Raw genomic sequence first — 23905 nt, forward strand, 5'->3', positions numbered from 1 at the left:
AACACAATCATTCTGTTTCAGAAACTAATGAAGATATAAAAAATGTATTAACTTTGGAAATATCAAGACTAAAACAAATTATTAGATAGATGATGACAAAAAATTGGATAGTGATGATGATGATTTTAATGGTGCAGGGACAGCAATGGTTACACTGTGCCATATCAAAGGTTATAGCAGCACACAAGGTAAGACAATCGCAAACATCCATGCCCACAGCAGAATTCAAACCAACAACCTGTTGGTTGGAGAGAGGATAGCTAACCACTCAGCCAACCAGGATGGCAAAGAAATTGAAAAAAAAAGTCAAAAGCAATTAGAGGGGCATAAATAAAATAAAAACTGGTTTGGGTAGTTAGCCCCTCCCATTATGCATAACATTTTACATGTCCGAAAGCATGTGTGCTTTGCATTATGGGATACATGCTAAGGCAAGTGATGTGAAGTCATTAACCTCTATATGCAAGTAGCTGAGACATGAATATATTTCATGTGCAAAACATTGTTTCGCTTCCTTGGGTTAAAGGATTAAAACCAAGTATATGATTTCTTGGTATCTTTAATGTACAAAGCAGCAGGAAATTGATTTGATTTTGATTCACAATCAACAATCCTTATAAACTCAAAGAGTTATCATATTCATCTAGAACAGGCTTTTACAAACATAACATTGATGCCCAATGTGACTATCTTTTTATAAATTATGACTATCTATGATTTGACTCGATGACTAAATAGTCATATAGTGACCATATAATTATGACTATATACAGTGCCAGGTTATTTTGCGCCCTAGGCAAAGTTTACAAGTGCACCCCTTATTTCACAAGTTGAATATGTTTTAAAATGAAATTTTAAATATAAAAAATAAAAATTATTTTGGCATGCTTTATTAATAATATACAAAGTAATATAAAATATGTATAATATATATGAAAATCAAATTTTAATTTTTCTTGCCTTCAATTTTGCAAAATTTTCTACCATTTCCTTTAAATCTAGTATAGAAGCTAGCTCATGTTCGATTGCAATTGTTGCCAAATTTGTTAACTTGTTTTGGGACATTGTTGAGAGGAACTACGTTCTCCACTTGCTACCGAAACTAGAAGGGTCAGGAGAATTCTTAGTGCAACAAAAACATTGGGTATGCAGTCGACAAGCTTTTGCTGTACTATAAAGAATAGTACTTCTTGTGGTAGCATGGATTTTGGAAGTCTTCGAGTTATTGCTTGAAGTTCACTGCAGAGATCCTCGGCATCAATATCTTTATTAGCATTATGAGTCAAAACATTTTCAAGATTTTTGCAATCGTTTAGTAAATCAGCAGTTGTTTTTTCAGTAATATTATATGTATATATATATATATAAAGAAATCCAAATAGAACATTATGCTGCTGTAGTTGTTGGAATCTTTCATCAATTGACTGTATAACCATATCCAAGACACAATAGTAAAATTCTATTTTGAACTTCTGCTGAGGATCTTGCAAAGCCTCATCTTGACATTCATATTTGAACTGCCGTCTTTGTCTTCTCTTTCTATTTCAAAATTCGGTTGAATCTCCAGTTCTTTGGCAATTTCAACAACATCTGTCAAAATTTTTTCAAAACCCTTATCAGTTCTACATTCTAGAAGGTATTCTTTGGTTACTTGTAGTTACTTCATAACTGAATTTAAATCAGCTTCTTTTCTCTGTATCATTTTGCTTGAAATATTTACCTCATAAAGGATGTTGTACCACATGACAAGGGATACTATGAACTTAAATTTACAAATGGAATCAGCAAAGGCTTTTGCTTCATGTCAGTTAGTATTTCCAGTTGAATTATTTAATCTTGGGTCATCAAAAATTTGCATGAGTGCATCATATATAATGACAAGATAATACTTAGTGGTTTTAAAGCATCGATACAGCTCTCCCATCTTGTGTTACTCAACAGTTTAATAGTCAAGTCCGAGATACAAGTAGAAAGAACTCGCCAACGATGAGTAGATGCAGAGAAATAGTTATATATCTGTTGAACTAAAGTAAAGAAGCTGGTTGCATCTAAACAACCTGGAAGTGTCATTGACCACTAAATTTAAAGAGTGTGAACTACAAGAAATAAAGAAGGCCCGAGGATTTATATCTAGAACTCTCTTTTGAATGCCATTTTCTTTGGCCTTCATATTACTTCAGTTATCATATCCTTGACCAAGGAGATTCTCGATCGGTAATTCCATTTGCCTTAGATGTTCAATAAAAGTTTCTGTTATGAATGAACCTTTAGTTTCCTCCAGAGCAGGGGTCGGCATTTTTTTTGAGACGAAAGAGCCAAATCTGTCCCTCACAACAATTTAAAAATTATTCGAGAGCCATAAATATATTTTTACAAATAAGGAAAATTTAAAGTAATATTATAGTAAATTTATAGCAATATATAATAAGTTATAATATTAATTATATCTTTAATAATGAAGAAAAAAATCACACAAAAAATTGCTCTCATTGGTTTTAATCAGTGTGAGCAATGAGCTTGCATTTCCTTAGAAAGTTTCTGTATGTCCAGTTTGTAACTAGTCGTTTTTAATTTAAGGCACGATTCCAAGTTGGCATCAGTAATTTGGTTCCTCAATTTACATTTAATGAAATTCATGTTAGAAAATGATTGCTCACATAAATATGTAGACCCGAAGATACTGAGAACACCAAATGCAAATTTTCTCAACTCATGATATGAGTCCAGAAGACTATTCCAAGTATTGAAAATCATTGAGTCTGCCTTCTGTGGTTCTTTTACAGCAGTCTGCTTGTGCTGTGAAATCAGATTGCATTTGCTTTTTCCAGTTCTTCTATTTCAGTACCAAGATGTACAAATTTTGAGCTCCATAACTGTTTGCTTTTCAAGTCCAGCAATTGTATTTCAAAATTAGCTATGTCAATATCAAACAGAGAAAAATTTAATTCCTTCACATTGGCATTGAGAGGATTTGTAATAAAAGCTAGAGTCACTTTATTATTTCTGAATTCCAAACCTTTGAAGAAAAGATTCTCTCATGTTTAAAACTGCTGTCTTGAAATGATTTTTGTTAATACAGACATTGTTTTCTTGGCAATATTGAGACAAGTTTTGGAAATGAACTAAAGTTCCCCTCTCTAAATCTTCAGCAAACAGAATCAATTTCTTTTCAAACGAAATAACTTCCTCTAGCATTGAAAAAACAGTATTTCCCTTGCCGTGTAATTTATGATTGAGCTGATTTAGTTGTGATGTAACGTCCACCATAAAGTACGATTTTTGCAACCACTGATCTGTTAATTCTGGACATTGAACATCCTTGTTGTCGAGGAATAGTTTGATTTCATTCATGCAAGATGCAAAATGCTTTAACATGTCGCCTCTGGAAAGCCATCGAACCCTGTTGTACTGGAGAAGATCTGAATACTCGCTCTCCATTTCACTTAGCAACTCTTTAAATTGGCGATGGTTAAATCCCCTTGCTCCGATGGTGTTGGTAATCTTAATTACCAATTCCATAATTTTACCAATTTCTTCTGTAAATGTTTGTGCACAAAGTGCTTCCTGGTGGAGTATACAATGGAAAGTAATCACTTCATGATTAATTTTTCCTTTTAAAATTGAAACAAAAGTCTTTTTCACTCCCGTCATACTTTTTTGCACCATCGGTTTGCAATTGACACAATTTTATTGAATGGGATATGATTTTTTTCCATGCATTCAAGAATGGCATTTGCTATGTGCTCTCCACGCGTTTGGCCCTTGAGTGGCAATAATCCCAGAAGTTCTTTTCTCAGACCCTCAGATGATACATACCGCACAAAAAAGGGAAACTTGGGCTGTGTCCTTGATGTCACAAGACTCATCTGCTGCAATTGATAAAGCTGAAGTTAATTTAACATCTTCGACTTGTTGGTTGGTCACATTTGAGGACATTGTGACTGTCCTATCTGCTGCTATTTTGGCAGATAACGGTATGCTTTTAATTTTATTTAAAATCTCTGCTTTGTTTTTGAAATCCCAAAAAAGTTCTTTAGATGCATTAACAAAACATTTTATGTTAACCAATATTAACATCATTCGCAGACTCTCTCCAATAATTAAATACAGAACTTGATTTTTCAACATTTTTCTGAAGTTCTTCAACTGCTCTCTTTCTCGTGTCACCTACAGGATATTTTCTGGCAAATGTGGCATGTTTTGTAGTGAAGTGTCTCTCCAAATTTGACTTTTTGTTGTGCACCAGTTTTTCTTGGCAAATAAGACAGGTGAAGGCCATCTGAGTCGAGATGAATGCGAAGGATTCAGTTTTAAAGCCACGATGCTCATCTGTTGTTTTTCTTCGTAGCCATGTTGAAAAGCACTCTAAACAATATATTTTATTTAATATGTTATATAAATACATTATATAAAAAGAAAATAAAAAGAACTAAATGATTATTCCAAATAATAAATGACAATAATTCGAAAATATAATAAAAATAAATCTCACCAGTAACACGTTTTATTCTAACAGTTGCACTTGAAATAAAACATGCCGCGCTAAATCGCGACTGTAATAAATATAATAAAACCAATATTATATATATATATATATATATAGCAATCCCACGATTAGTGCATCTAATGCGTTTTTTAAAACAGGCGCATTAATTGAAAATGCACCAATCGAGTATAATAACCTATGGGAAAAAGTATAATTCATTCCTCAAATGTTTTTTTTTTTTACCCTCGATTTTTTTATAAAAGAATTAGGGTATGTCTCAGGGCCTAGTTAAAGGAAAACTATGAAGCTGAAAGACAATAAAGCATATTCAAAATATAAATCAATTATTTTGGCTGGCATTCTGTTTCTTTTTTTCCAAACAACTGCTTCTTCTGCAAATATTCCTACTTCTCTCTTCACAAGGGCCAGTCTCTAAGCATTGCTACTTAAAAGTTTCGGTTGCACAAAAATATTTTAAATTTGTTTTTGTGAAATCTCTTTGGGCTTGTCAGTGATTAAATTTAATCAATTAATTTAATTTAGTCATTTAATCAGTGATTAAATTTTCTTCATATTCTTCAAGATCTTCCCGCTGTGCATCTAAAATTAGCAGGTCGGAATCACTCAGAATGAGATTTAATTAAATTAGATTCATTTGAAAAAGCCTCTAAAATCATTTGTACAATGTGGAAGAATGTGCTTCCAAATGGATTGCATATTGCTAGCAGTAATTTCATTCGACTTTGCGACTTTATAACCAGGCTGAGATTTCTCTGATTTGGCCAGAAAAGTCTTGAAAGGCATTGGCTTCCAAAAAGAAGGCCAGTTTCATCGACATTAAATATTTGTTGGTCACAATAGCCCTCTTATACAATTTTCTTCAAATCTCTGGATAATTTGTGGCCACCTCCTTGTCGGCACTTGCAGCTTTGCCTGTGATTAGAACATTATGTAGGCTATTTCTCAAACCACCTAGCACTAACGTGGAATTCTTCTTTTCCATCATTGATAGCCTTTTCTTTCAAGGTTGCAAAGAGACTTAATGCTTTTGATTTAATAAAGACTAAAGTCAGTTCTCAGCAGGATCCGTTTTGGTTACAATCTTCGATCTATGTAGAAAGAAGTTTCTCTAATTCAATCATTATGATACTTTGATTTCGAGTGCATGCACGGTGAACTTGAATCAGCCTTACTTTTCTCTTTGCATTCAGCAGCTTTGTTAAAAATTGCTCTTATAGTCGATTCACCCATTTTTATGTTCTTGTCTTATCTTTGCTCTGGACTTGCCTTGTTCACTTTCTTTATTATTTCAAGTTTTTCTTCCAATGAGGTTACTTTTCGAATAATTTTCACCCTTTTACTTTTTTGCTCACTAATTCTTTTACTCATGATGAAAGGTTGGGAAAATACTTTAAAATAATAAAAAAAAATGTAAAGAAAATAATTGCAAAGGAGGTATGAGATATGATCAGGAAAATGCTATGTAATTAGCAGACGACATAAATTTTGATGGTAAAAATTTGAAACATAGAATACATGGTAGTGTGCCATTAAAAATAACTTTGTAAAATGTTTTAAATCAGTAACTAAATTATTTCATTCTGGTGAGTGATTTTTTAAAATAGTCAGCCATAAAAAATGTATGGATAGAAAATATTTAAAATCTGTAACATTTATTTTTAAGATGTATATAGGCGCACTAATTGAATTTTGGTATTGAAATTCACTAATCACACTAATCGAAAATGCACGAATGGGGGGGCGCATTAATCGAGGGATTACTGTGTGTATATATATATATATATATATCAGTGGCGTCGCGTGCTCATTTCGGTTGGTTGTGCTGTCATGTGGATTATGCAACCCGCACTACAAATTTCATGTTAATTTGACCGTATACATGGGCATGCGTGCACTGAAAGGTCTCCACGGCGGGGAAGCTTGGAGACAAATAATTACATCAATAAATGTCTTTTTTTGATGTAATTGTTTGTTCATGTAAACTATAAATACATTGTTGTCATTTGGCATTGATTTTAATGATCTTTAATTCTTGGGAGAAAAAAAAGGTATTCAGAATTAATAGATTTCAGCACAATTTCATATATAAAAAAAAAATTGACCAGCATATTTTATTCAAAAGCAACTAATTAATTAATCCTAAATTAAATTATTTCAGTTTAAAACGAAAAAAAAATCATAAAACTAACAAGTAAAATAATATTAAATTACATTAATTACACTTACCTTTTAAAAATGTATTTTTTTGTTTAAATTTGTTTCACTATATTACAATTCACACTTCACTCTGTAATGCACACACAGGGCAAACTAACTGGTCATTCTCCACAAATCAGAAAAAAGATGAACCAAAAAGAGGAACACGTGTTTTATTGCTGCAATAAAACAGCATGTCTTGCAGACTACTCAAAGAAGCAGAAACAGGCATAGCGCATCAGCACTCATCTTAATTGGTCCAAAGCAATTAATTGCAGGATAACTTTGAATACTTCTGTGTAGAGTGGGGGGGGAACAATCTGTTTTAGGATTTATTAGAAAACAAGAATGAAAGAGAATGCTATATTTGATTGGTATATTTGAAATACTGAAAGATGAAATATGTGTACCATCATTTATAAGACATAAGAATAGGAAAAAATAAGTGTGAGTAGAAACACTTTCATTAAGGTAAAGGATAATTAATAATTATCATTTGTGATATGTGTGTTCTCTAATTTGCTGGGTAGAGCAAATAGCATGATCCTATAAATTCTAAACATGAATAAGTGAATTTATGATGCCATAATTAAAAAAATAACTTATGAAGAGAGAGAGAGAGAGTATTGCAGGAATAAATATGGTTTGATTTAGCAGCAAATCATCTCATAAATTTTGTTGCACATGTTATGTGTATTTCTCTGGTTTGTCTATATTTCGCTGTGTTTTCCAAGAAATTTCTTTTGTTTACTGAGACTCAGTATACATAACCTCCGATCATTATCCGGAATTATTAATTAACATCAATTAATACAAAATAAATTGCAGAATTTTATTGAGACAAGTTTAAAAATTAACAGAATTTCATAAAAATGAACTCATAATTTGACATACACATTGTTGTATATAAATCAATATCAACCTATTATTAATTTATTAATATCAGTATATCAATTTATTAATGAGATTTTTGCTGTTGTACATTAGATCCCAAATGCTTTATATTTTATTTCACTTTTAGTAATACACATGCAGAACTAGATTCATCAGTCATTCTATTTCTTAAACTGTCTTTTATTAAATTCATTTCTGAAAATAATGACTCACAAGCATATATAGAAAATTAATTATGGCATAATCATAAATAGTATTAATACGCTAATGTATATGGTGTAGCATGTTGACAAATATAAAAGTACACATTTAAATTAGTTATCAATAACAGGACTAATGCTACAATATTGTAGTTTTCTCAGGCCAACATCATTAAATTAACTTGTGGTAAGTTTCATTGACATATCTCATTCTGATCACCAAAAATGTATAATATTATTGATTATTGTATTATTAAATTGGTTTTAATGATGTTGGCTTGAAATAAAAAATAAAAAAAAATGGTAGTGAGAAAAATATTTATGCATTGTAACTCACCATAGAAGTCAGCAGAGCAGGAGAAGCAGCAGAAGGATTTCAACTTGTCGGTGAACGCTTACTGTCGAATATAACTTGCCCTCACGTATAACTGGCACCCCTGATTTCACTTTACTAAAAAAGACATTAAAAGGTTTTGCATATATACCTCCCACACAAAAAACAACACACCCTCCCCCAACAACCATATACTGTAGATGCAAGAGATGCAAGAAAAAAAAAAAGTTTTATTGTAAAAATGTCATGTGGTTTGATGAGTCATGGTACACCCTTGTTTGGTACTGACAGTAGGCAGAAAGTGCAATCCAGTGCATAAAGCATTGAACTTAGCTTGCCTTGTAAACACAACTCAAGGTTCTGGAGGTTTTGGTGTCATGGTGTGGGGCATTTTTGCTGGTACAGAATGGGTCCCCTTGTATTACTGGTGTCCTCTAAGGAATATAGACATTGTCATCCATAGTTGTTTCATGGATGACAATGCTACTGTCCATCATGCAAGAATTGTTTGGCAGTGGTTCGATGAACATGACAGCAACTTCTGCCATCTTTCCTGGCCACTACAAAAACCAGATCTGAATCCCATTAAGAAAGTATAGGGCTTGTTAGAAAAGCAGATATGGGATCAAAGTCCTCTCCTGTCAAATCTGAGCCAGTTAAAGGACTGTCTGGTGAACACCTGGTATGTTGTAGATGTAGATGCACTCCAACACCTTGTGAAATCTATGCCAAACTGCATATATGCTGTAATTCAGTCTAAAAGAGGTCCAACATGTTATTAAAAGTTTCTAATTCAGTGGCCGGTATGTGTATATCACTCATATTCCATCCCATTAACTGTATCATCTGTCAGCTATGTCTTACTAATGCCAGTAACTTTTGGCTGAGAAGAACTAACTAGTCCCAAAAGCTCCACTTCTTTTTTCCAAATGCTTATAGACAATGCGCAATTAGTGTCCATAAGTAGCCTCATAGATCCACAACTATTCTTACACTTTCTGTTAACTATATCATTCTGATTTGTGACTTGCAGAACTATATACTATGTTTTTTGTTTATTCTCACACTTGCTTCATTAGTGCCTGCTCACACACTCATCTTCATCTTATCCTCCCCAGCAACCCAATTTTTGCACCTCTAGTTGCATTACATTCAGCAGCACATTTTTCAGGCTGAGTGCCAAATCCAGTTTAAGTGCAAACCATCAGAAGGCCACATTTCAAAAGCATCCACAAACTGCACAACCTGTACATTGACTCCTTTGTAATCATCATGTCCTTCCTCCTCAATTCACCTCTATCACACCATGTCAATACACTCCCTTTCTTTACCTTCTTACTTTTTTCTTTTGCTACTTTCAGTAACTCTTTCATGTCCTCCTACATTCTAATTTTCTCAGTAATGTACTTAATCTTCTCATCTAGGAAGCATGATGAAATCATGCTATTATTCATGTATAAACTTGATGAGAGCATGACAAAATTATGACAAAAACACTCAGTAGTGAAATTCTTGTTCACATGTGACCTTTTTTATTGGTGCATACTCTATTAGAACAAACATTTGAAATGTAGACTTCTGAATAGGCCTTCAGAATTATGCAATGTAATGAATGGAATACTTTTGTTTTCACATTTTATCCATTTGAGATTTTTTATAGCTTTTCTACCCCAAGTATTGATACACCCCTGATTGGATTTCTCTTGTATATTTTATGTGACTATTCTATCACATTAATTCACAAAGTTTCTCCAATTATTTTTTAATTTATTTTATTTATTTATATATTTATTCATTTATATGGTTAGCTGCTTTTATTGTAGGAAGTCCCACTGTCTCTCTCTCTCTCTCTCACACACACACACACACACACACACACACCATACAATGCCTTAAATGCATTCCAATCACTTACCACTCCATGCAAAACCCTCCCCAAGGTCACATACCTTCCTAATACAGCTTTTAGTGATAGCTCTTGTACTACTCCTTCCTTTTTTCCCTCTTTTACCTTGCAGTGTTGAGAGTTTTCTATTCATTTAACCACAACCATACACAAGGATAAGGTAGTTAGCCCTATGCCTCCCAGTGTATCCTATGTCTGTAGAAGCATCGAGTTCTCAAGGCTGGTTTGCCTGCTTGCAGGATGAAAAACCCTAGATAAACTGGGGAGAAAAACCCTGCAGTCCACATCCAAGACTGGCTAACTTGACTGTACCTGAGAAAGATCCTAAGCTCTTCACATCAGCAATGGGAATCGAAACCGGGACACTCCTTTCCCAGGCATATGATTGCAAGGCGCATAGCCACTTGGCTATGTGCCTTGTGGACTATGCGGACTACTTGTACTACTCCATCCTGTAAAAAAAAAAAAAACCTCATCCTCATTATGATGGTAGTAAACACTTACCAACTTATATGTATCAATCATATCCCTATCCCCCTGTTCCTATCTAGTGACTCTGCATACTGAATCTATTTTCATACTCAACATTTCAGAGACCAGAAATCACCTCACTTGATCGTTTTGAAAATAAGGGGACCAAATCAGTATACCAATAATCCATATGCAGCCTGATCAAAGCCTTGCACAGTGGAACCATCATATTATGAAACTCATGTTACTTCTACATGTCAGTATTCTCTGCATCATTGCCATAATCCACTGTGATCTCACATTTTAGCAATGTTTCTCTGAAATTTGAAGTCCTTACTCACCATTACACACACTTCCTCATCATTTCCACCTCTTCTAAAATATCCCTCTCAATTTTATATGCTCTGCATCCCATCTCTGCTTCCTGAATTTTAAAACCTGCACTTTGCATCACTGAATGGTAACCCTGACCCAGTGTTTCTCAACCTTTTTTGGATCATGCCCCACCTCAACGTCACAAAGATTTTGATGCCTCCGCTCTTGGATAATAGTCAGCCAAATTCTGAAAAAGTATAATATAAATATGTACATGTACATTTTCTAATTGTCCCCCAAAATATTCATATTGCCTCCTTGTGGGGCATACACCCCACATTGAGAAACACTACCCTAACCCCATTCACTTGCCCATTTTCACAGTCTATTCAAGTCCTCTTACAAAGCTACAACATCTACTTTATGCTTCGTAGTTCTTCCCAATTGTGTATCTGTAAACAACTGCTTGAGAACAATGGATCGTATCAGCTGGACTGAAAGAATGAGCAATGAAGAGGTTCTTAAAAGATTCAAGATGAAAAGAGACTTTATGGCTAATATCCAAAGAAGAAAAATAGCATTTGCAAGACATTTGATGAGGTGTTTTTCTGGAGAGCTCCCCAGTATTGCAGGGGATGGTGAAGGGAAGGAGAAGAAGAGGAACATGTCACTGGACAAACAAGAGTCTTACAGAAGCAAGAGATAGAGAAGTATGGAAGCAGACTGTTCATCAACTGCAATCCTCTTAATAGAGGAGGCCACAGGATTAGATTAGAAACAATTGCATATTACCAGTCAGACCTTTCCAAAATATCATTAACATTCAAGTTAAACAGCAATGGCCTCAAAACAAATCCTTGGTACAGACTACTAGTCACTTTCCTTTCGTTTTCTGGGATGTTGCTCCCTATATACACTCCTTCCTGATACCTATCGGACAACCATTTTCCACTCCAGCACACTAATTCATTATCAAACCCCATCCTTTTTTAGTTTAATCACTAGTTTGTCATACAGTAATTTGTCAAAGGCCTTTGCAAAATCTGAAATATATTGTACTCATATATGCATCTCCCTTGTCCAATGTACTTGTATTTGTCACCCTGTTATAATAAGTCAATTGCTAAAACATGATCTTCCTTTAGTAAATCCATCAAACAGAATGTTGTGGTTATCAACCCACCTCTGAATCTTTGTCCTGACTAACTACAACTCCAAGCACACAGAATAACCTACAGTTTAAAGTCTGAGTCTTAAAATCTCCTTTATGAAAGGGGAACACTTTTTTTGCTCTCTTTCCACTCCTTTGGAACTTATCCCAGTCTAACACTCACGTTTAAAATGATACATCAAAACTATTGTTAATCCTTTTGAACATTCTCCCAAAACACTCGGTGATATATCATCAAGTCCTACAGCCTTATTGGCTTTGCTTACGCAGTTCCTTATATACCTCCTGTTCACTCACCATCAGTACCTCTTCCTGTCCCTCTATACTATATGATATCACACTCACAAGGATGAAATGCTTTTATAAAATGTCATTACCTTCTCTAAAGTTTTTTCTTCATCTTTTCAAATGCTAGTGACTGGATCTGAACAGAGTAATTCAGATGTGAAGTGATTAGGTGTTTATATAATGGAAATGCTGCATGCTTATCTCTGCTGGTCATTGTCCTCAGTATTGCAGGAATCCTCTGAATTATGTTTGCTGCCTTTTCAATATATTCCCTGAAATTCAAATTTCTATTCACTATCACCACAAGATCCCTTGCCTTCTCACTTTCCTCTAAAATTGTTCCACCAGACAAATAGTAGTAGACAAATTCTTGTGCTTAGCTACATTAAATTTCATCCACATTCATTCATCCTACTCCTTCCCTTCCTAGCTTATTCAAATCATCATAAAAAGCCACAGCACTAGCACTATTACTGACAACCATTCCCAGCTTCACATCATCACAAGCATTTGAATATCTTCATACAATTTGTTTAGTATTATTCAATTAAGGTTGAACAATAAGCCCTTTGGATTCTTGTTGCTCTTCAATGTGCAATTCTTTGATTGCTATGAGAGGATAAATGCCAGTCAGTCCACTAACCTAAACCCGTACATTGCAACTTAAATAATAATTTTCCATGTGGCAACAAGTGAAATGCTTTTACAAAATCCAGAAAAAAATTACTCCTCTCGTACTATTCTCTTATAAAAGACAATCAACCCGATTACTAAAATGAGAGTCTCTCACTCGCCTTAACAAATCCATCTGACCTTCATAAATAATATTACCCTCATCTGCCCAATTCTGCATATGTGCCCCTACTAATTTTTCCAAAATCATAACAATCACAGAAGAAATATAAATTGATCTATAGTTAACCGTCTTATTTTCTTTCCTTACTTACTTTCACTCCTTAGGATCTCATTTAGTTGCAAGACTTTCATTAAATGGCCAGACCAATACTATGTCTGTTTCTTAATACATTTATTTCAAACATCTAGCAAAACCTCATCTAGTCCCACTGCCTTGCTGATGCTTGTCTTAATTAATATTCTAAATACATCCTCTTCATTCACTTCTAATCCATTAACCCTCCCCATCTCTCTAGGAATAATACCTGCTTCACCAGGATGATACAATACATAGCTAGTAGAAGTCTGTAGTGATCATGAATTATGCTTGCCAAGAAATACTTGCTCATGAAGTATCTTCATGTTAATCATGAAGATACTTCATGAGCAAACAAAGTTTGCACATGAAGAATCTTCACAACTCAGCTACTTATATATTATTATTATCATCATCATTATTATTATTATTTGACACCTACAGGGATTCCAAGGACTCATCGAGGGAGGGGACCTGCTCTACAACTCTGTCTTCACCATTCAATCACCAACTGACCGAAACTACACCAACGCCATCTACCATCAACCACCACCACCACCACTGGTATTTCCAAAGATAATCACAAACATCCATGCCCACGGCAGGATTCGAACCCCCAGCCTTTTAGCTGGAGAGCGGATACACTATCCACTTGGCCAACCAGGGTGGCTGATGACTCCTCATCAATTGCCTTAGTTTCCCATAATCTTTGGAAGTTGGTGGTTTCATTGCTTGGAGGGTGGCTGAACTGTTGAATGCATTGCCTGATAGAGTGGTGAGAGCAAGAATGGTCAATGAGTTCAAGGAGTGGTACAATAGACTTTGTGTTTCCTAGGAAGGACCTCCCACGATGAGTCTTTTGACCCCATGGAGGCCTGAATAATATTAATGATGATAATGCAAAGCACACTTCCTTTCAGACATGCTTAAGTGAAGGTCACTACCTAGACTGGTTTCAACTTTTATTGAGGTCTCATCAATGGGAGCCAGACCCAGGAAGATACCAAGGTTGAATAATATCTTGGCTAGTATAAATTATTTCTAACCAAAAAACTTTCTGCAACTATCCGTAATGATCATTAGACAGTTGTACTGTATCATCAGCCTTGTTTGCATCCCACCTTCTCTATCTAGTAAGGTCATTCCCTATTCTTCTCCTACTGCACACACAATAAAAAAAAAACTCCTTTTGATATTCCTTGGGTATAATGCTACTTTTTTCTAAAATATTTTTCCTTCCTCACTATACAAGTCACTTTCCTCGAGCAACAATCTCTCTCTCTCTGTATACCTTTTCTATATCCTCTTTTCATTTGCAATTCCTGTTTGATTTCCTTAATCATTTACTCTGGATTAGAGAAAGATGTTGGAGGTTTTGGTAAGGGTCACTAACCAGACTGGTTTCAACCTTTATTGAGGTCTCTTCGTTGGCAGACCTAGAGGTGATACCAAGGGTTGAGGCAATGCAGAACTCATATTTTCATATGCCACAAGTTGCCCCAGTCCTGAAGATACTTCAGGACTGCGGCAACTTGTGGCACAAACTTCAGGCACAAACTTTGCTTACACTTGGATAAAGGATTAAACTAAATATATAATTTATAGTGTAACCAAGTGGGAAAAAACTTCCAACATCTATCTCTAATCCAGAGCAGTTTAATAATGTGTGACACCTTTTGGCAACTAGCATATGGAAATATGAGTGTGCATTGCTTCAACCTTGGTATCACCGATGGGTCTGGCTCCCACTGAAGAGACCTCAATAAAGGTTGAAATCGGTCTGGTTAGTGACCCTTCCCATAATGCATAGCATTATACATGTCCGCAAGGATATGTGCTTTGCATTATGGGATACTAAGGAAAGTGATGAGAACTTAGTCCACATTTGTCAAGAGTTGCCCCAGTCCTGAAGATACTTCAGGTGCAAATTTTGCTTACACTTGGATAAAGGATTAAACCAAATATATATTTTATAATCATTTATCCCATTTATCTTTCTCATTCCAGGTATAGTGAAAATTTTTTTTTTTTTTTTTTTGGATAACTTGATTCTTGATATTTTCAAAAATGAAAAAATACCGAAATCAGCTGAAAAAATACCTAAATTGAACATTTAAGTTTGCTAAAACTAAGTGTTCACATATAATGCTTGAATATTATAACAATTATATTCTTGTCGAGAATAATTTACTTCTTATTGTTTGCTCACACTTATATAGGATAAAAGGTTAAAACAGAATATAATTTCTTGTCAAGTATAATTTTCTTGATTATGTTTTGCAAACAGTAAAACATACCAGGATATTGAGAATGCATAATGCAGTTTTGTTTTCAGTTCACTTATTTGAATTCTTATTACAATTATGGTAAGCTCCCAGTAGATGATAGCATCACTCAAATTGTATATTTACAATCAAGCAAATGATTTTACTCTTGATTTTAAAAAAATGTTAATTGATTGAGATGACTATATATTATTAAGTAAAACTTCATAAGTATTTTAACTATTAAAAAGTTGTTTAAACATTATAGGATTTGAAGCTTTTAGGATATTTAAATATGTCCAAGATGTGAACACAAGAACACAGATCCTTCCATTGTTAGCCCAATCTCTTCTCCACAAGAGAGAGTATGTAATACTTTTAATATATTTATGACTTTCAGTTTTACTCAGTACTTGAAAAATGCGTGACCAATGAATGATTTTTTTTAGTTTGCTTTTAATAAGTGAAGAGTCTAAATTATATATTTTTTTTGTTTGCTCACTCTTGGATAAATATTACAAAGTGCTAACTCTTTAAATTAGTGACAGAGAAGAGTCTGAAAAAAAATTTTTTTCAAGCAGTTTTCATTTTATGCTTTTGTGAAAATTGAATGCAATAATGTGTTGATATATAAGTTATTACCAAAGAATTTTAAACCAAAACATACTGCCATCTTAGTATCAAAGGATGGAATAATAAATTAAAAAAGAACATTTCAAGTTAAAATGCACAATAGTGATGCATGTGTGTGTGTGTGTGTGTGTGTGTGTGTGTGTGTGTGTGTGTGTGCATGCTTGTCACAGGTGAAAAACTTTGGGCTAATTGCCATCCAACAGGCATTAGACATGACTTTTTTAACTTTACCAGCATCTTCCTGTTCTCAGGTAAACTATCTAGGTAGTTTTTATTTCTGATGGTTTTATCCCTCCAGTTTTCTTCATAACTTGTGTAATGGGACCTCTGAACTTCAGATCCTTGTCTCCTCAACCTCCCCAAAATTATCCACCAAATTTATACTTTGTATTCCATTGTTGCCTACCAAATTTCAGAACCTTACACTTTGCAACATTGAACTAACAGTTCCATACACTTGCCCACTCATACAATCTATTCATGTCGTCCTGTAAAGCCACAACATCTGCTTGATTGCTCATCACTCTCCCCAGTTTTGCATCATCTGTACATATACAAGTACATATATAAGCATTAATATACAAGTTAAACAACAATAGACCCAAAACGGACCCCTGTGGTATACTGCTAGTTAGACTTTCCTCTTCCAGGATACCAAACCTCATACACAATTTGCTGATGCGTATCTAAGAGCCAGTTGCCTGTGCCAATTGGCCTATTTATAATTTGTAGCCTTCCAATTCCCTAGACTATCGTCCCATCCCATCCCATCTGCTTCAGTTTAGTTACTAACTTGTGGTGTGGCAGTCTATCAAAAGCCTTTGCAAAATCTAAGTATACCACTATACAGAGAATTTTTTAGCTATGTGGCCAGTAGGGGGAGAAATGATTGTGGAAGAATGACATTGTGGGATAAAAATGGGAATAGAGTGACTGATGCAAAGGACATAGTGGAATTGTTCGATGAACACTTTATTGGTGTATTTCATCCTGGTGGAGTAAATTTTAATACTACAGGGATAGGGCAGGTTCGAGGTTTAGAGGTGCAGGAGGATAGTGTGTTTCAGATACTGAGAACTCTAGATGTCAAAAAAGCTTTGGGACTGTATAGTATTCCACCACGAGTTTTGAGAGAATGTGCTAAGGAACTGACAGCTCCTTTGACCTTGCTTTCAGTGAACGTCTGGCTATGAGAAAGGAGCCCAGGGAATGGAAGGAAGATATAGTGCCATTGCATAAGGGTGGTAGCAGACTGGAAGTGTCTAATTATAGTCCAGTTTGTGTGCCATCAGTAATTGTTAAGATCTTGGAGAAATTAGTTAGGGACCATATACAACATTGGGCAGATGAGGGTAATGTTATCTGTGAGAGTCGTCATGGATTTGTTAAGGGGCACTCTCGTTTTAGTAATATGCTAACCTGTTATAATAAAGTTACAAGAGCAGTAGATGAGGGAAAGGCATATACTGCCATTTTCTTGGATTTTGCAAAGGCCTTTGACAGGGTGCCACATGATAAGCTGATATTTAAGTTGCAGCACATGGGTCTGGATGTCAGATTGGTCAACTGGATTCAGGATTGGCTGTCCGATAGGTATCATAGAGAGAGTTGTGTATGGTGGGGCAGTTTCAAGGAGGCAGAGGGTTATAAGTGGGGTCCCACAGGGCTCAGCACTGGGACCTATATTGTTTAACCTTTATATAAATGACATTGTCAGTGGATTGTAGTGAGTTGTTCAGTTGTTTGCAGATGATGTGAAGCCGGGAAGGGTTATTAGTAATAATGCAGATGCGGTAGTCATGCAAGAGGATTTGAATAAACTAGACAGATGAGCAAATGAATGGGGGGTGTTGGTTTAATGCAGCAAAATGTAAGGTCTTGAGGTTTGGGACACATCGATTGGACGCTGCATACTCTGTTGGAGGAGATATACTGGAGGAAGTAGGGGAGACAAGAGATCTGGAGTTGGTGATTGATAGAAACCTGAAATTCAAGGGTCATATTGCAAAGGTGGTGAAGGTAATAACACAGAGGATTGCTGCAATAATCAGAAGGACGCTGACCTGCAGAGATAAAACAGTTATCATTCCATTCTATAAGACCCTGATCAGACCACACTTAGACTATTGTTCTCAGATTTGGTCCCCAGGATTTAAAGGGGATACATTAACTGTGGAAAGGGTACAGAGGCAGATAACAAAGACAGTTTCAGGACTGTAGGATGTTATTTATGAGGTTCGGCTGAGGGAATGTGGACTGTAGAGTTTGGTGGATAGAAGAAGGAGAGGTGATATGATTGAGACTTTTAAACTGTTGAGAGGTGGTTACAGGGTTGACACTGGGGAGTTCTTTCACTTGGTTGAACAGCAGGAAGGAATGATGACAAGGGGCCATCCCTGGAAGTTACGAAAGGAAACTGTGAGCAAGAGGGTGAGGAGTGGTTTCTTTGCATGGAGGGTGGTTAAACTGTGGAATGCATTGCCTGATGGAGTGGTGAGAGCAAGAACGGTCAATGAGCTTAAGAAGTGGTATGATAGACTTTGTGTTTCCTAGGAGGGACCTCTCACATTGAGGCTTGATAGATGTGTTTCCTAGGAAGTACCTCCCACGATGAGTCTTTTGACTCCTTGGAGGCCTAAATAATAATAATAATAATATGCATCTTCCTTGTCCGATACTTTCGTCACCTTGTTATAGTACATAAGTTGTTAAGTTTGGCCTTCTTTAACAAACCCATGCTGTTTTTCTCAACCCACTTCTGTGTTCTAGCTCTTTTCAACCTCTCCACCCCTTTGCTATAATTCCAAATATACAGATGAGCCTATAATTTGTAGCCTTCACTTTATCACCACCTTTGTGAAGTGGAGCAATTTTAACTTCCTTTCACTCCTTTATGACTTAGCCTCTTGCAAACCTTGTTAAATCAGTAAGCTAGAGCTGATGCTAACACCTGAGAACATTATCTTAAGATATATGGTGGTATGAGCTGTTGCAACTTTCTTTTAACAATCTTAGCATGAGATGGGATATCAGTTAAGGATGTGACCACTTAGCCACCAAGGTCTATTGAACTACAAAGCTGGAAATTATAACTAACTCAGGAGAATACTATGTTTTTTCTCATAGTATCAGTTACTAACTGGAAAGGATATCAGCAGTGCATGAGAAGTTTTAAAATATGCTTAAATGATGCAGTGCCTGAATGTCCCAGGTGTTCAAAGAACATATAGGATGGGAGTGAAATGGATGTGTAACCTTATTAAGCAAGGGATACATGATGAATGGAAAAGTAAGCCATAAATAGTCTCACTACAGATTTAATAATTAAGTAATCTTTTTCATTTAACACAATTTTTCTCCTAGTTTCTAGTGCATCTTCAGTATGACTTTCAAATTAAACCATTAGAAGAGAAAAGACTCAACAGTGAAAATGCATGTGCTACTAATACATACTATAGAGTGAAACAGTCTAAAATACATTAAGATCCTAACTGAGGTCATAAATTCTATGAGCAGAAACAGTTAGGACTTGCAGAATGTATCATCTTTACCAAACATTGAATCTTTTGGTGGAAGATTAAGATTCTTCGTAAAAGTAATTATCCTATGGAATGCTTACACGTTCCATATGATAGAATATGTAAGATAGAATAGAGAGGGGGGGGCAGAACCAACAACACACAGACCACTAGATTAATCCTGATCAAATCACTAATCATTTACTGAAAACCTCCAAGCTCTATCAGGAAAATAACCATTCAATCTTCCATCAGAAAAAACCTGAAGATGGAGCCTCGAGCTTCCTGAACTTGTAGACCCAGTGTCTCGGGAAGAAGTACAGGAAACCTTAAAACTCACCAAGAATTGCAAGGCTGCAGGAGTGGATGGTATCCTCCCCAAGTTTCTAAAACATCTCGGCCAAAGGTCAAACATGGCTGGCTGCCCTTTCCTCAAAAATTATAACCAGAAAACTACCAAATCTGTGGCGGGAAGCCAAAATAATTGCCATGCCCAAACCAGGCAAATGATGTCAAAAGCATACAACCTATCGCATTGCTTTTCTCTGTCTTTGAGCTCTTTGAAAGAATTCTTCTTAAAAGAATTTCACCACTCATTGAAAGAGCACTTCTGATTGAACAAGCTGACTTCAGGCCAGGAAGAAGTTGCTGTAACCAGGTCCTGGCCCTGACAACACAGATTGAAGCAGGAGTCACTTTCATTGACCTAACATCAGCTTATGACACAGTCTAGATCAGGGGTCTCCACATACAGCTAGGCAATATTATAAGGTACAAAAAAACTTACTAGCTTTTTTGAATCCATTCTCTCCAACAGAAAGATCCAGGTCCATATTGGTGGGAAAAAAAATAGGCCGAGATTCCTCCACAACAGTCTCCCACAGGGCTCTGTGTTAGCCCCTTTACTCTTTAACATCTACGTGTCCGACTTACCACATACCAGCTCAAGCTAATATGTGCACATCGATGACCTAGCGATCCTGCACCAATCTACCTCCTTTGCCAACCTGGAATCAGTCTTGAACACAAAGCTGAACATCCTGGAAAAGTACTTCAAGCAGTGGTACCTGAAGCCAAATTCAACAAAAACAGTGTCCACAGCATTCCACCTGAACAATGCAGAGGCAAATCGACACCTCAGCCTCTCTTTCTGTGGCAGAATGGTAGAACACGAGCCTCACCCAAAATACCTTGGAGTGAGCCTGGACAGAAGCCTAACCTACAAAGGACACATCACCAACCTGTCCAACAAAAGTAAAATGAGAAACAATATCATTTCAAGGCTTGCTGGAACAACCTGGGGCTGTGGTGCAGAAGTCCTAAGGTCATCTGTACTAGCCCTCGCATTCTCTGCACCAGAATATTGTGCCCCTGTCTGGGAAAGAAGTGCTCACACTAACATTATAGACGCCCAGCTAAACTCTACCATGCACACAATTAGTGGGACAGTGAGAAGCACCCCCCCCCCCTCTCTCCTGGCTGCCTGTCCTATCTAACATTGCTCCACCAAACATACGGAGAAGACAAGCCTCATTTAAAGAATTTGATGAAGCAACGAGCAACCCACTCCTGCCCATGCGCCAGACTCTCATAAATCCACCTAGGCTTCCCCTAAAATCTAGAAAGCCTTTCTGGTCCATAGACGAACTCTCTTCAGCTTCCCTGCCATCAACACCTGACATGTGGAGAGAATACTGGTCCAACAATCTTCCAACAAATGGCTTTCTGGTAGAAGATCCCTGTGCTCTGCAGTCTGGTTTTACTCTTCCTAGGAAGATTTGGTCATCTATCAACAGGATCAGAACTAACCAGGGCAGATGTAGCTACCTACTACATAAATGGAGTCTGTCAGACCACCCTTATTGCGATTGTTCCCCCATGGCCCAGACGATTCCTCATATTGTGAATGACTGCACAAAGCACCAATTTCATGGTGGTGGCCTCCAGGACATCCACTAGGTGATGGATTGATGGTGTATCAATAGCTGCTTTGTATTCCCTTTTGCCATAAGAATAAATAAATAAATTTGCAACACTTGCAATATGTCTCCTAAACTTCATTCTACTGTCATCCATCACTCCTAAATCTCGAATCTCATCCACTTTGTGCAGTATGGCACCATCAATATAGTACAGAGCCTTACATTTCTGCACTCCAAAACACACCTTGCACTTATTAATATTACAATTACAACCCCACTCCTTTGTCCAATGTCTATTCAAATCTTCCTAAAGGGAATCAACATTAGCACTACTTATAATTCTTCCCACCTTTGCATCATCATCAGCAAACAACTGAAGATTCTTGGTCAGTCCACATGATATATCATTTACAAACAAGTTAAACAGCAGAACCCTGGAGCATGCAACTGGTTACCCTCCTTTTTTGAGACACTGCTCCACCATACACAACTTGCTGGTATTGTTCAGAGAGCCAATTTCCAATCCATCTAACCATCTTTCTCCTGGAAACTCAGGTTTTTCATCCCACATACAGACAAATCAGCCCTTCAGAAAACATACAATTTACAGACAAAAAATACTAGTTGTGGACGTGGGCAGTAAATGGTGTCGATGGAGATGATTGGTAGTAGAGGTTTGGTGTAGTGGTTGAGACAGTTGTATAATAGTAGGTGTCCGCCCATGATGAGTCTTCGGACTCCTTGGAGGTGTCACGAATAATAATAATAATATACTACCCATTTCTATCATCTGCAGCTTGTAAACCAATTTCTCATGTGGTAATCTATCAAATGCTTTTGCAGTGTCCAAGAATATTACTGTATATAATTCTCCATATTCAATTACACTCATTACACTTATCTTATCAATGCTAACCGTCATAAAGAATGCAATGTCCATGAACCCGATCCTGTATTCTATTCCTAACCAATCTCTTCAACACCTTGACCACAACTGCAGTTATGCAGACTGGTCTATAATTGCCTTCTTCTCACTCCTTAGGAACCCTATCCACTGCATGACTTTCATTAAACAACCAGATCAAGGGCATTGCTAACTGTTGTGCACATTCCTTAAGAATATGTGGCGATATATCATCCATTCCTACAGCCTTATTAACATCTAACTGAATCAACACCTGATTCAATCCTGATTCTTTCACTTCCAATTCTTGTAATATTTGCCTCTCTTCTATATATTGCACTTCATCATCTACACCAATATGATATACACTGATAAACTCTCATTCCATAATTCCACTATATCCTTTGCAACTGTTATTCTGCTGCCATGACTATCCACCATTGTCAACCTGCCATGATAATTTTTTCTTTTGCTTGCCATATAGCAGAAAAACTCCCTTGAATTAACCTTGGCCTGACCAGCCATACTGCACCTTTTATTTCTTTATCATGCTTGTCACCTTTCTAATCTGCACTTTATACTCTCTTCTACTTAATTTGAAAGTCATGCTGAAGATGCCCTTGACACTAAATCAAAAATTCTTTGTTAAATAAAAAAGATTATGTAAGTGTTAAATTTGTAGTGAGTTTTTATTTATCAAGGATGAGAGAAGTTAAGAAATATATAAAGCACAGGTCTGAAAAGTTCCAAGTATTGTTTGGAAAGCAAAATCAGAGTATCTTCTTCTTCAACCTTTTGGTTCTGTCCACTGCTGGACGAAGGTCCTCCCCCCCCCCATGGTTTTCCAGATCACTCGGTTTTCTGCCTCTCCCATCCATCTCACTCCTGCAATTTGTTCCAGTTCATCCCTCCGCCTTCTTCTTGATCTTCCTCTTTGTCTTGCTCCATCCATTGTCTCCACTCTGTTGTTTTTCTAGTCCATCTCCGGTGTAGTGGTTGAGACAGTTATCTCATCACTGCATCTGGCAATATGGCCAGCCCATCTCCACCTAGCCTGTTTAATGTATTTTACAATATCCAGGACACCTGTTTGAGATCTTATCCAGGTATTTGTCTTCCTATCTCTTAATGTTATTTTTAGCATACTTCTTTCCCTGCGATGTTGTGTTGTTCTCAGCTTTTTGTTTAGGGCTTCTGTTAAAGTCCATGTTCCTCCTCCATATTGTAGGACAGGAAGTATGCACTGGTCGAAAGCTTTCCTTTTTAGACTCATTGGGATGTTACTTCCTAATATGTCTCTCATTTTCCCATAAGCCATCCATCCAAGGTAAATTCTTCATTCAATCCCTTTTCTTTGGCACTCCTCAAAGGATAACATTTGGCCCAAATATACATATGAAGTAACTTGTTCTCTTTCATGGTTTTCAACTTTGACAGTTCTATGGTTAATA

General features: G+C 36.3%; 1 protein-coding gene across 1 annotated transcript in view; it reads left to right on the plus strand.

Moving 5' to 3' along the window:
- LOC150097283 (uncharacterized) overlaps window positions 1–23905 on the plus strand; it is a 172254-nt gene that overhangs the window by 99335 nt on the left and 49014 nt on the right. The window contains exon 5 of the mRNA XM_090407636.1: window positions 15746–15842. Within this exon, the coding sequence (XP_090263762.1) occupies window positions 15746–15842 (97 nt within the window). The remainder of the gene's footprint in view (window positions 1–15745; window positions 15843–23905) is intronic.

This window comes from Typopeltis vanoorti, chromosome 17, assembly GCF_054136105.1.
Source record: "Typopeltis vanoorti isolate ZY-2024b chromosome 17, IOZ_Tvanoo_1.0, whole genome shotgun sequence".
Lineage (NCBI taxonomy): Eukaryota > Metazoa > Arthropoda > Arachnida > Uropygi > Thelyphonidae > Typopeltis > Typopeltis vanoorti.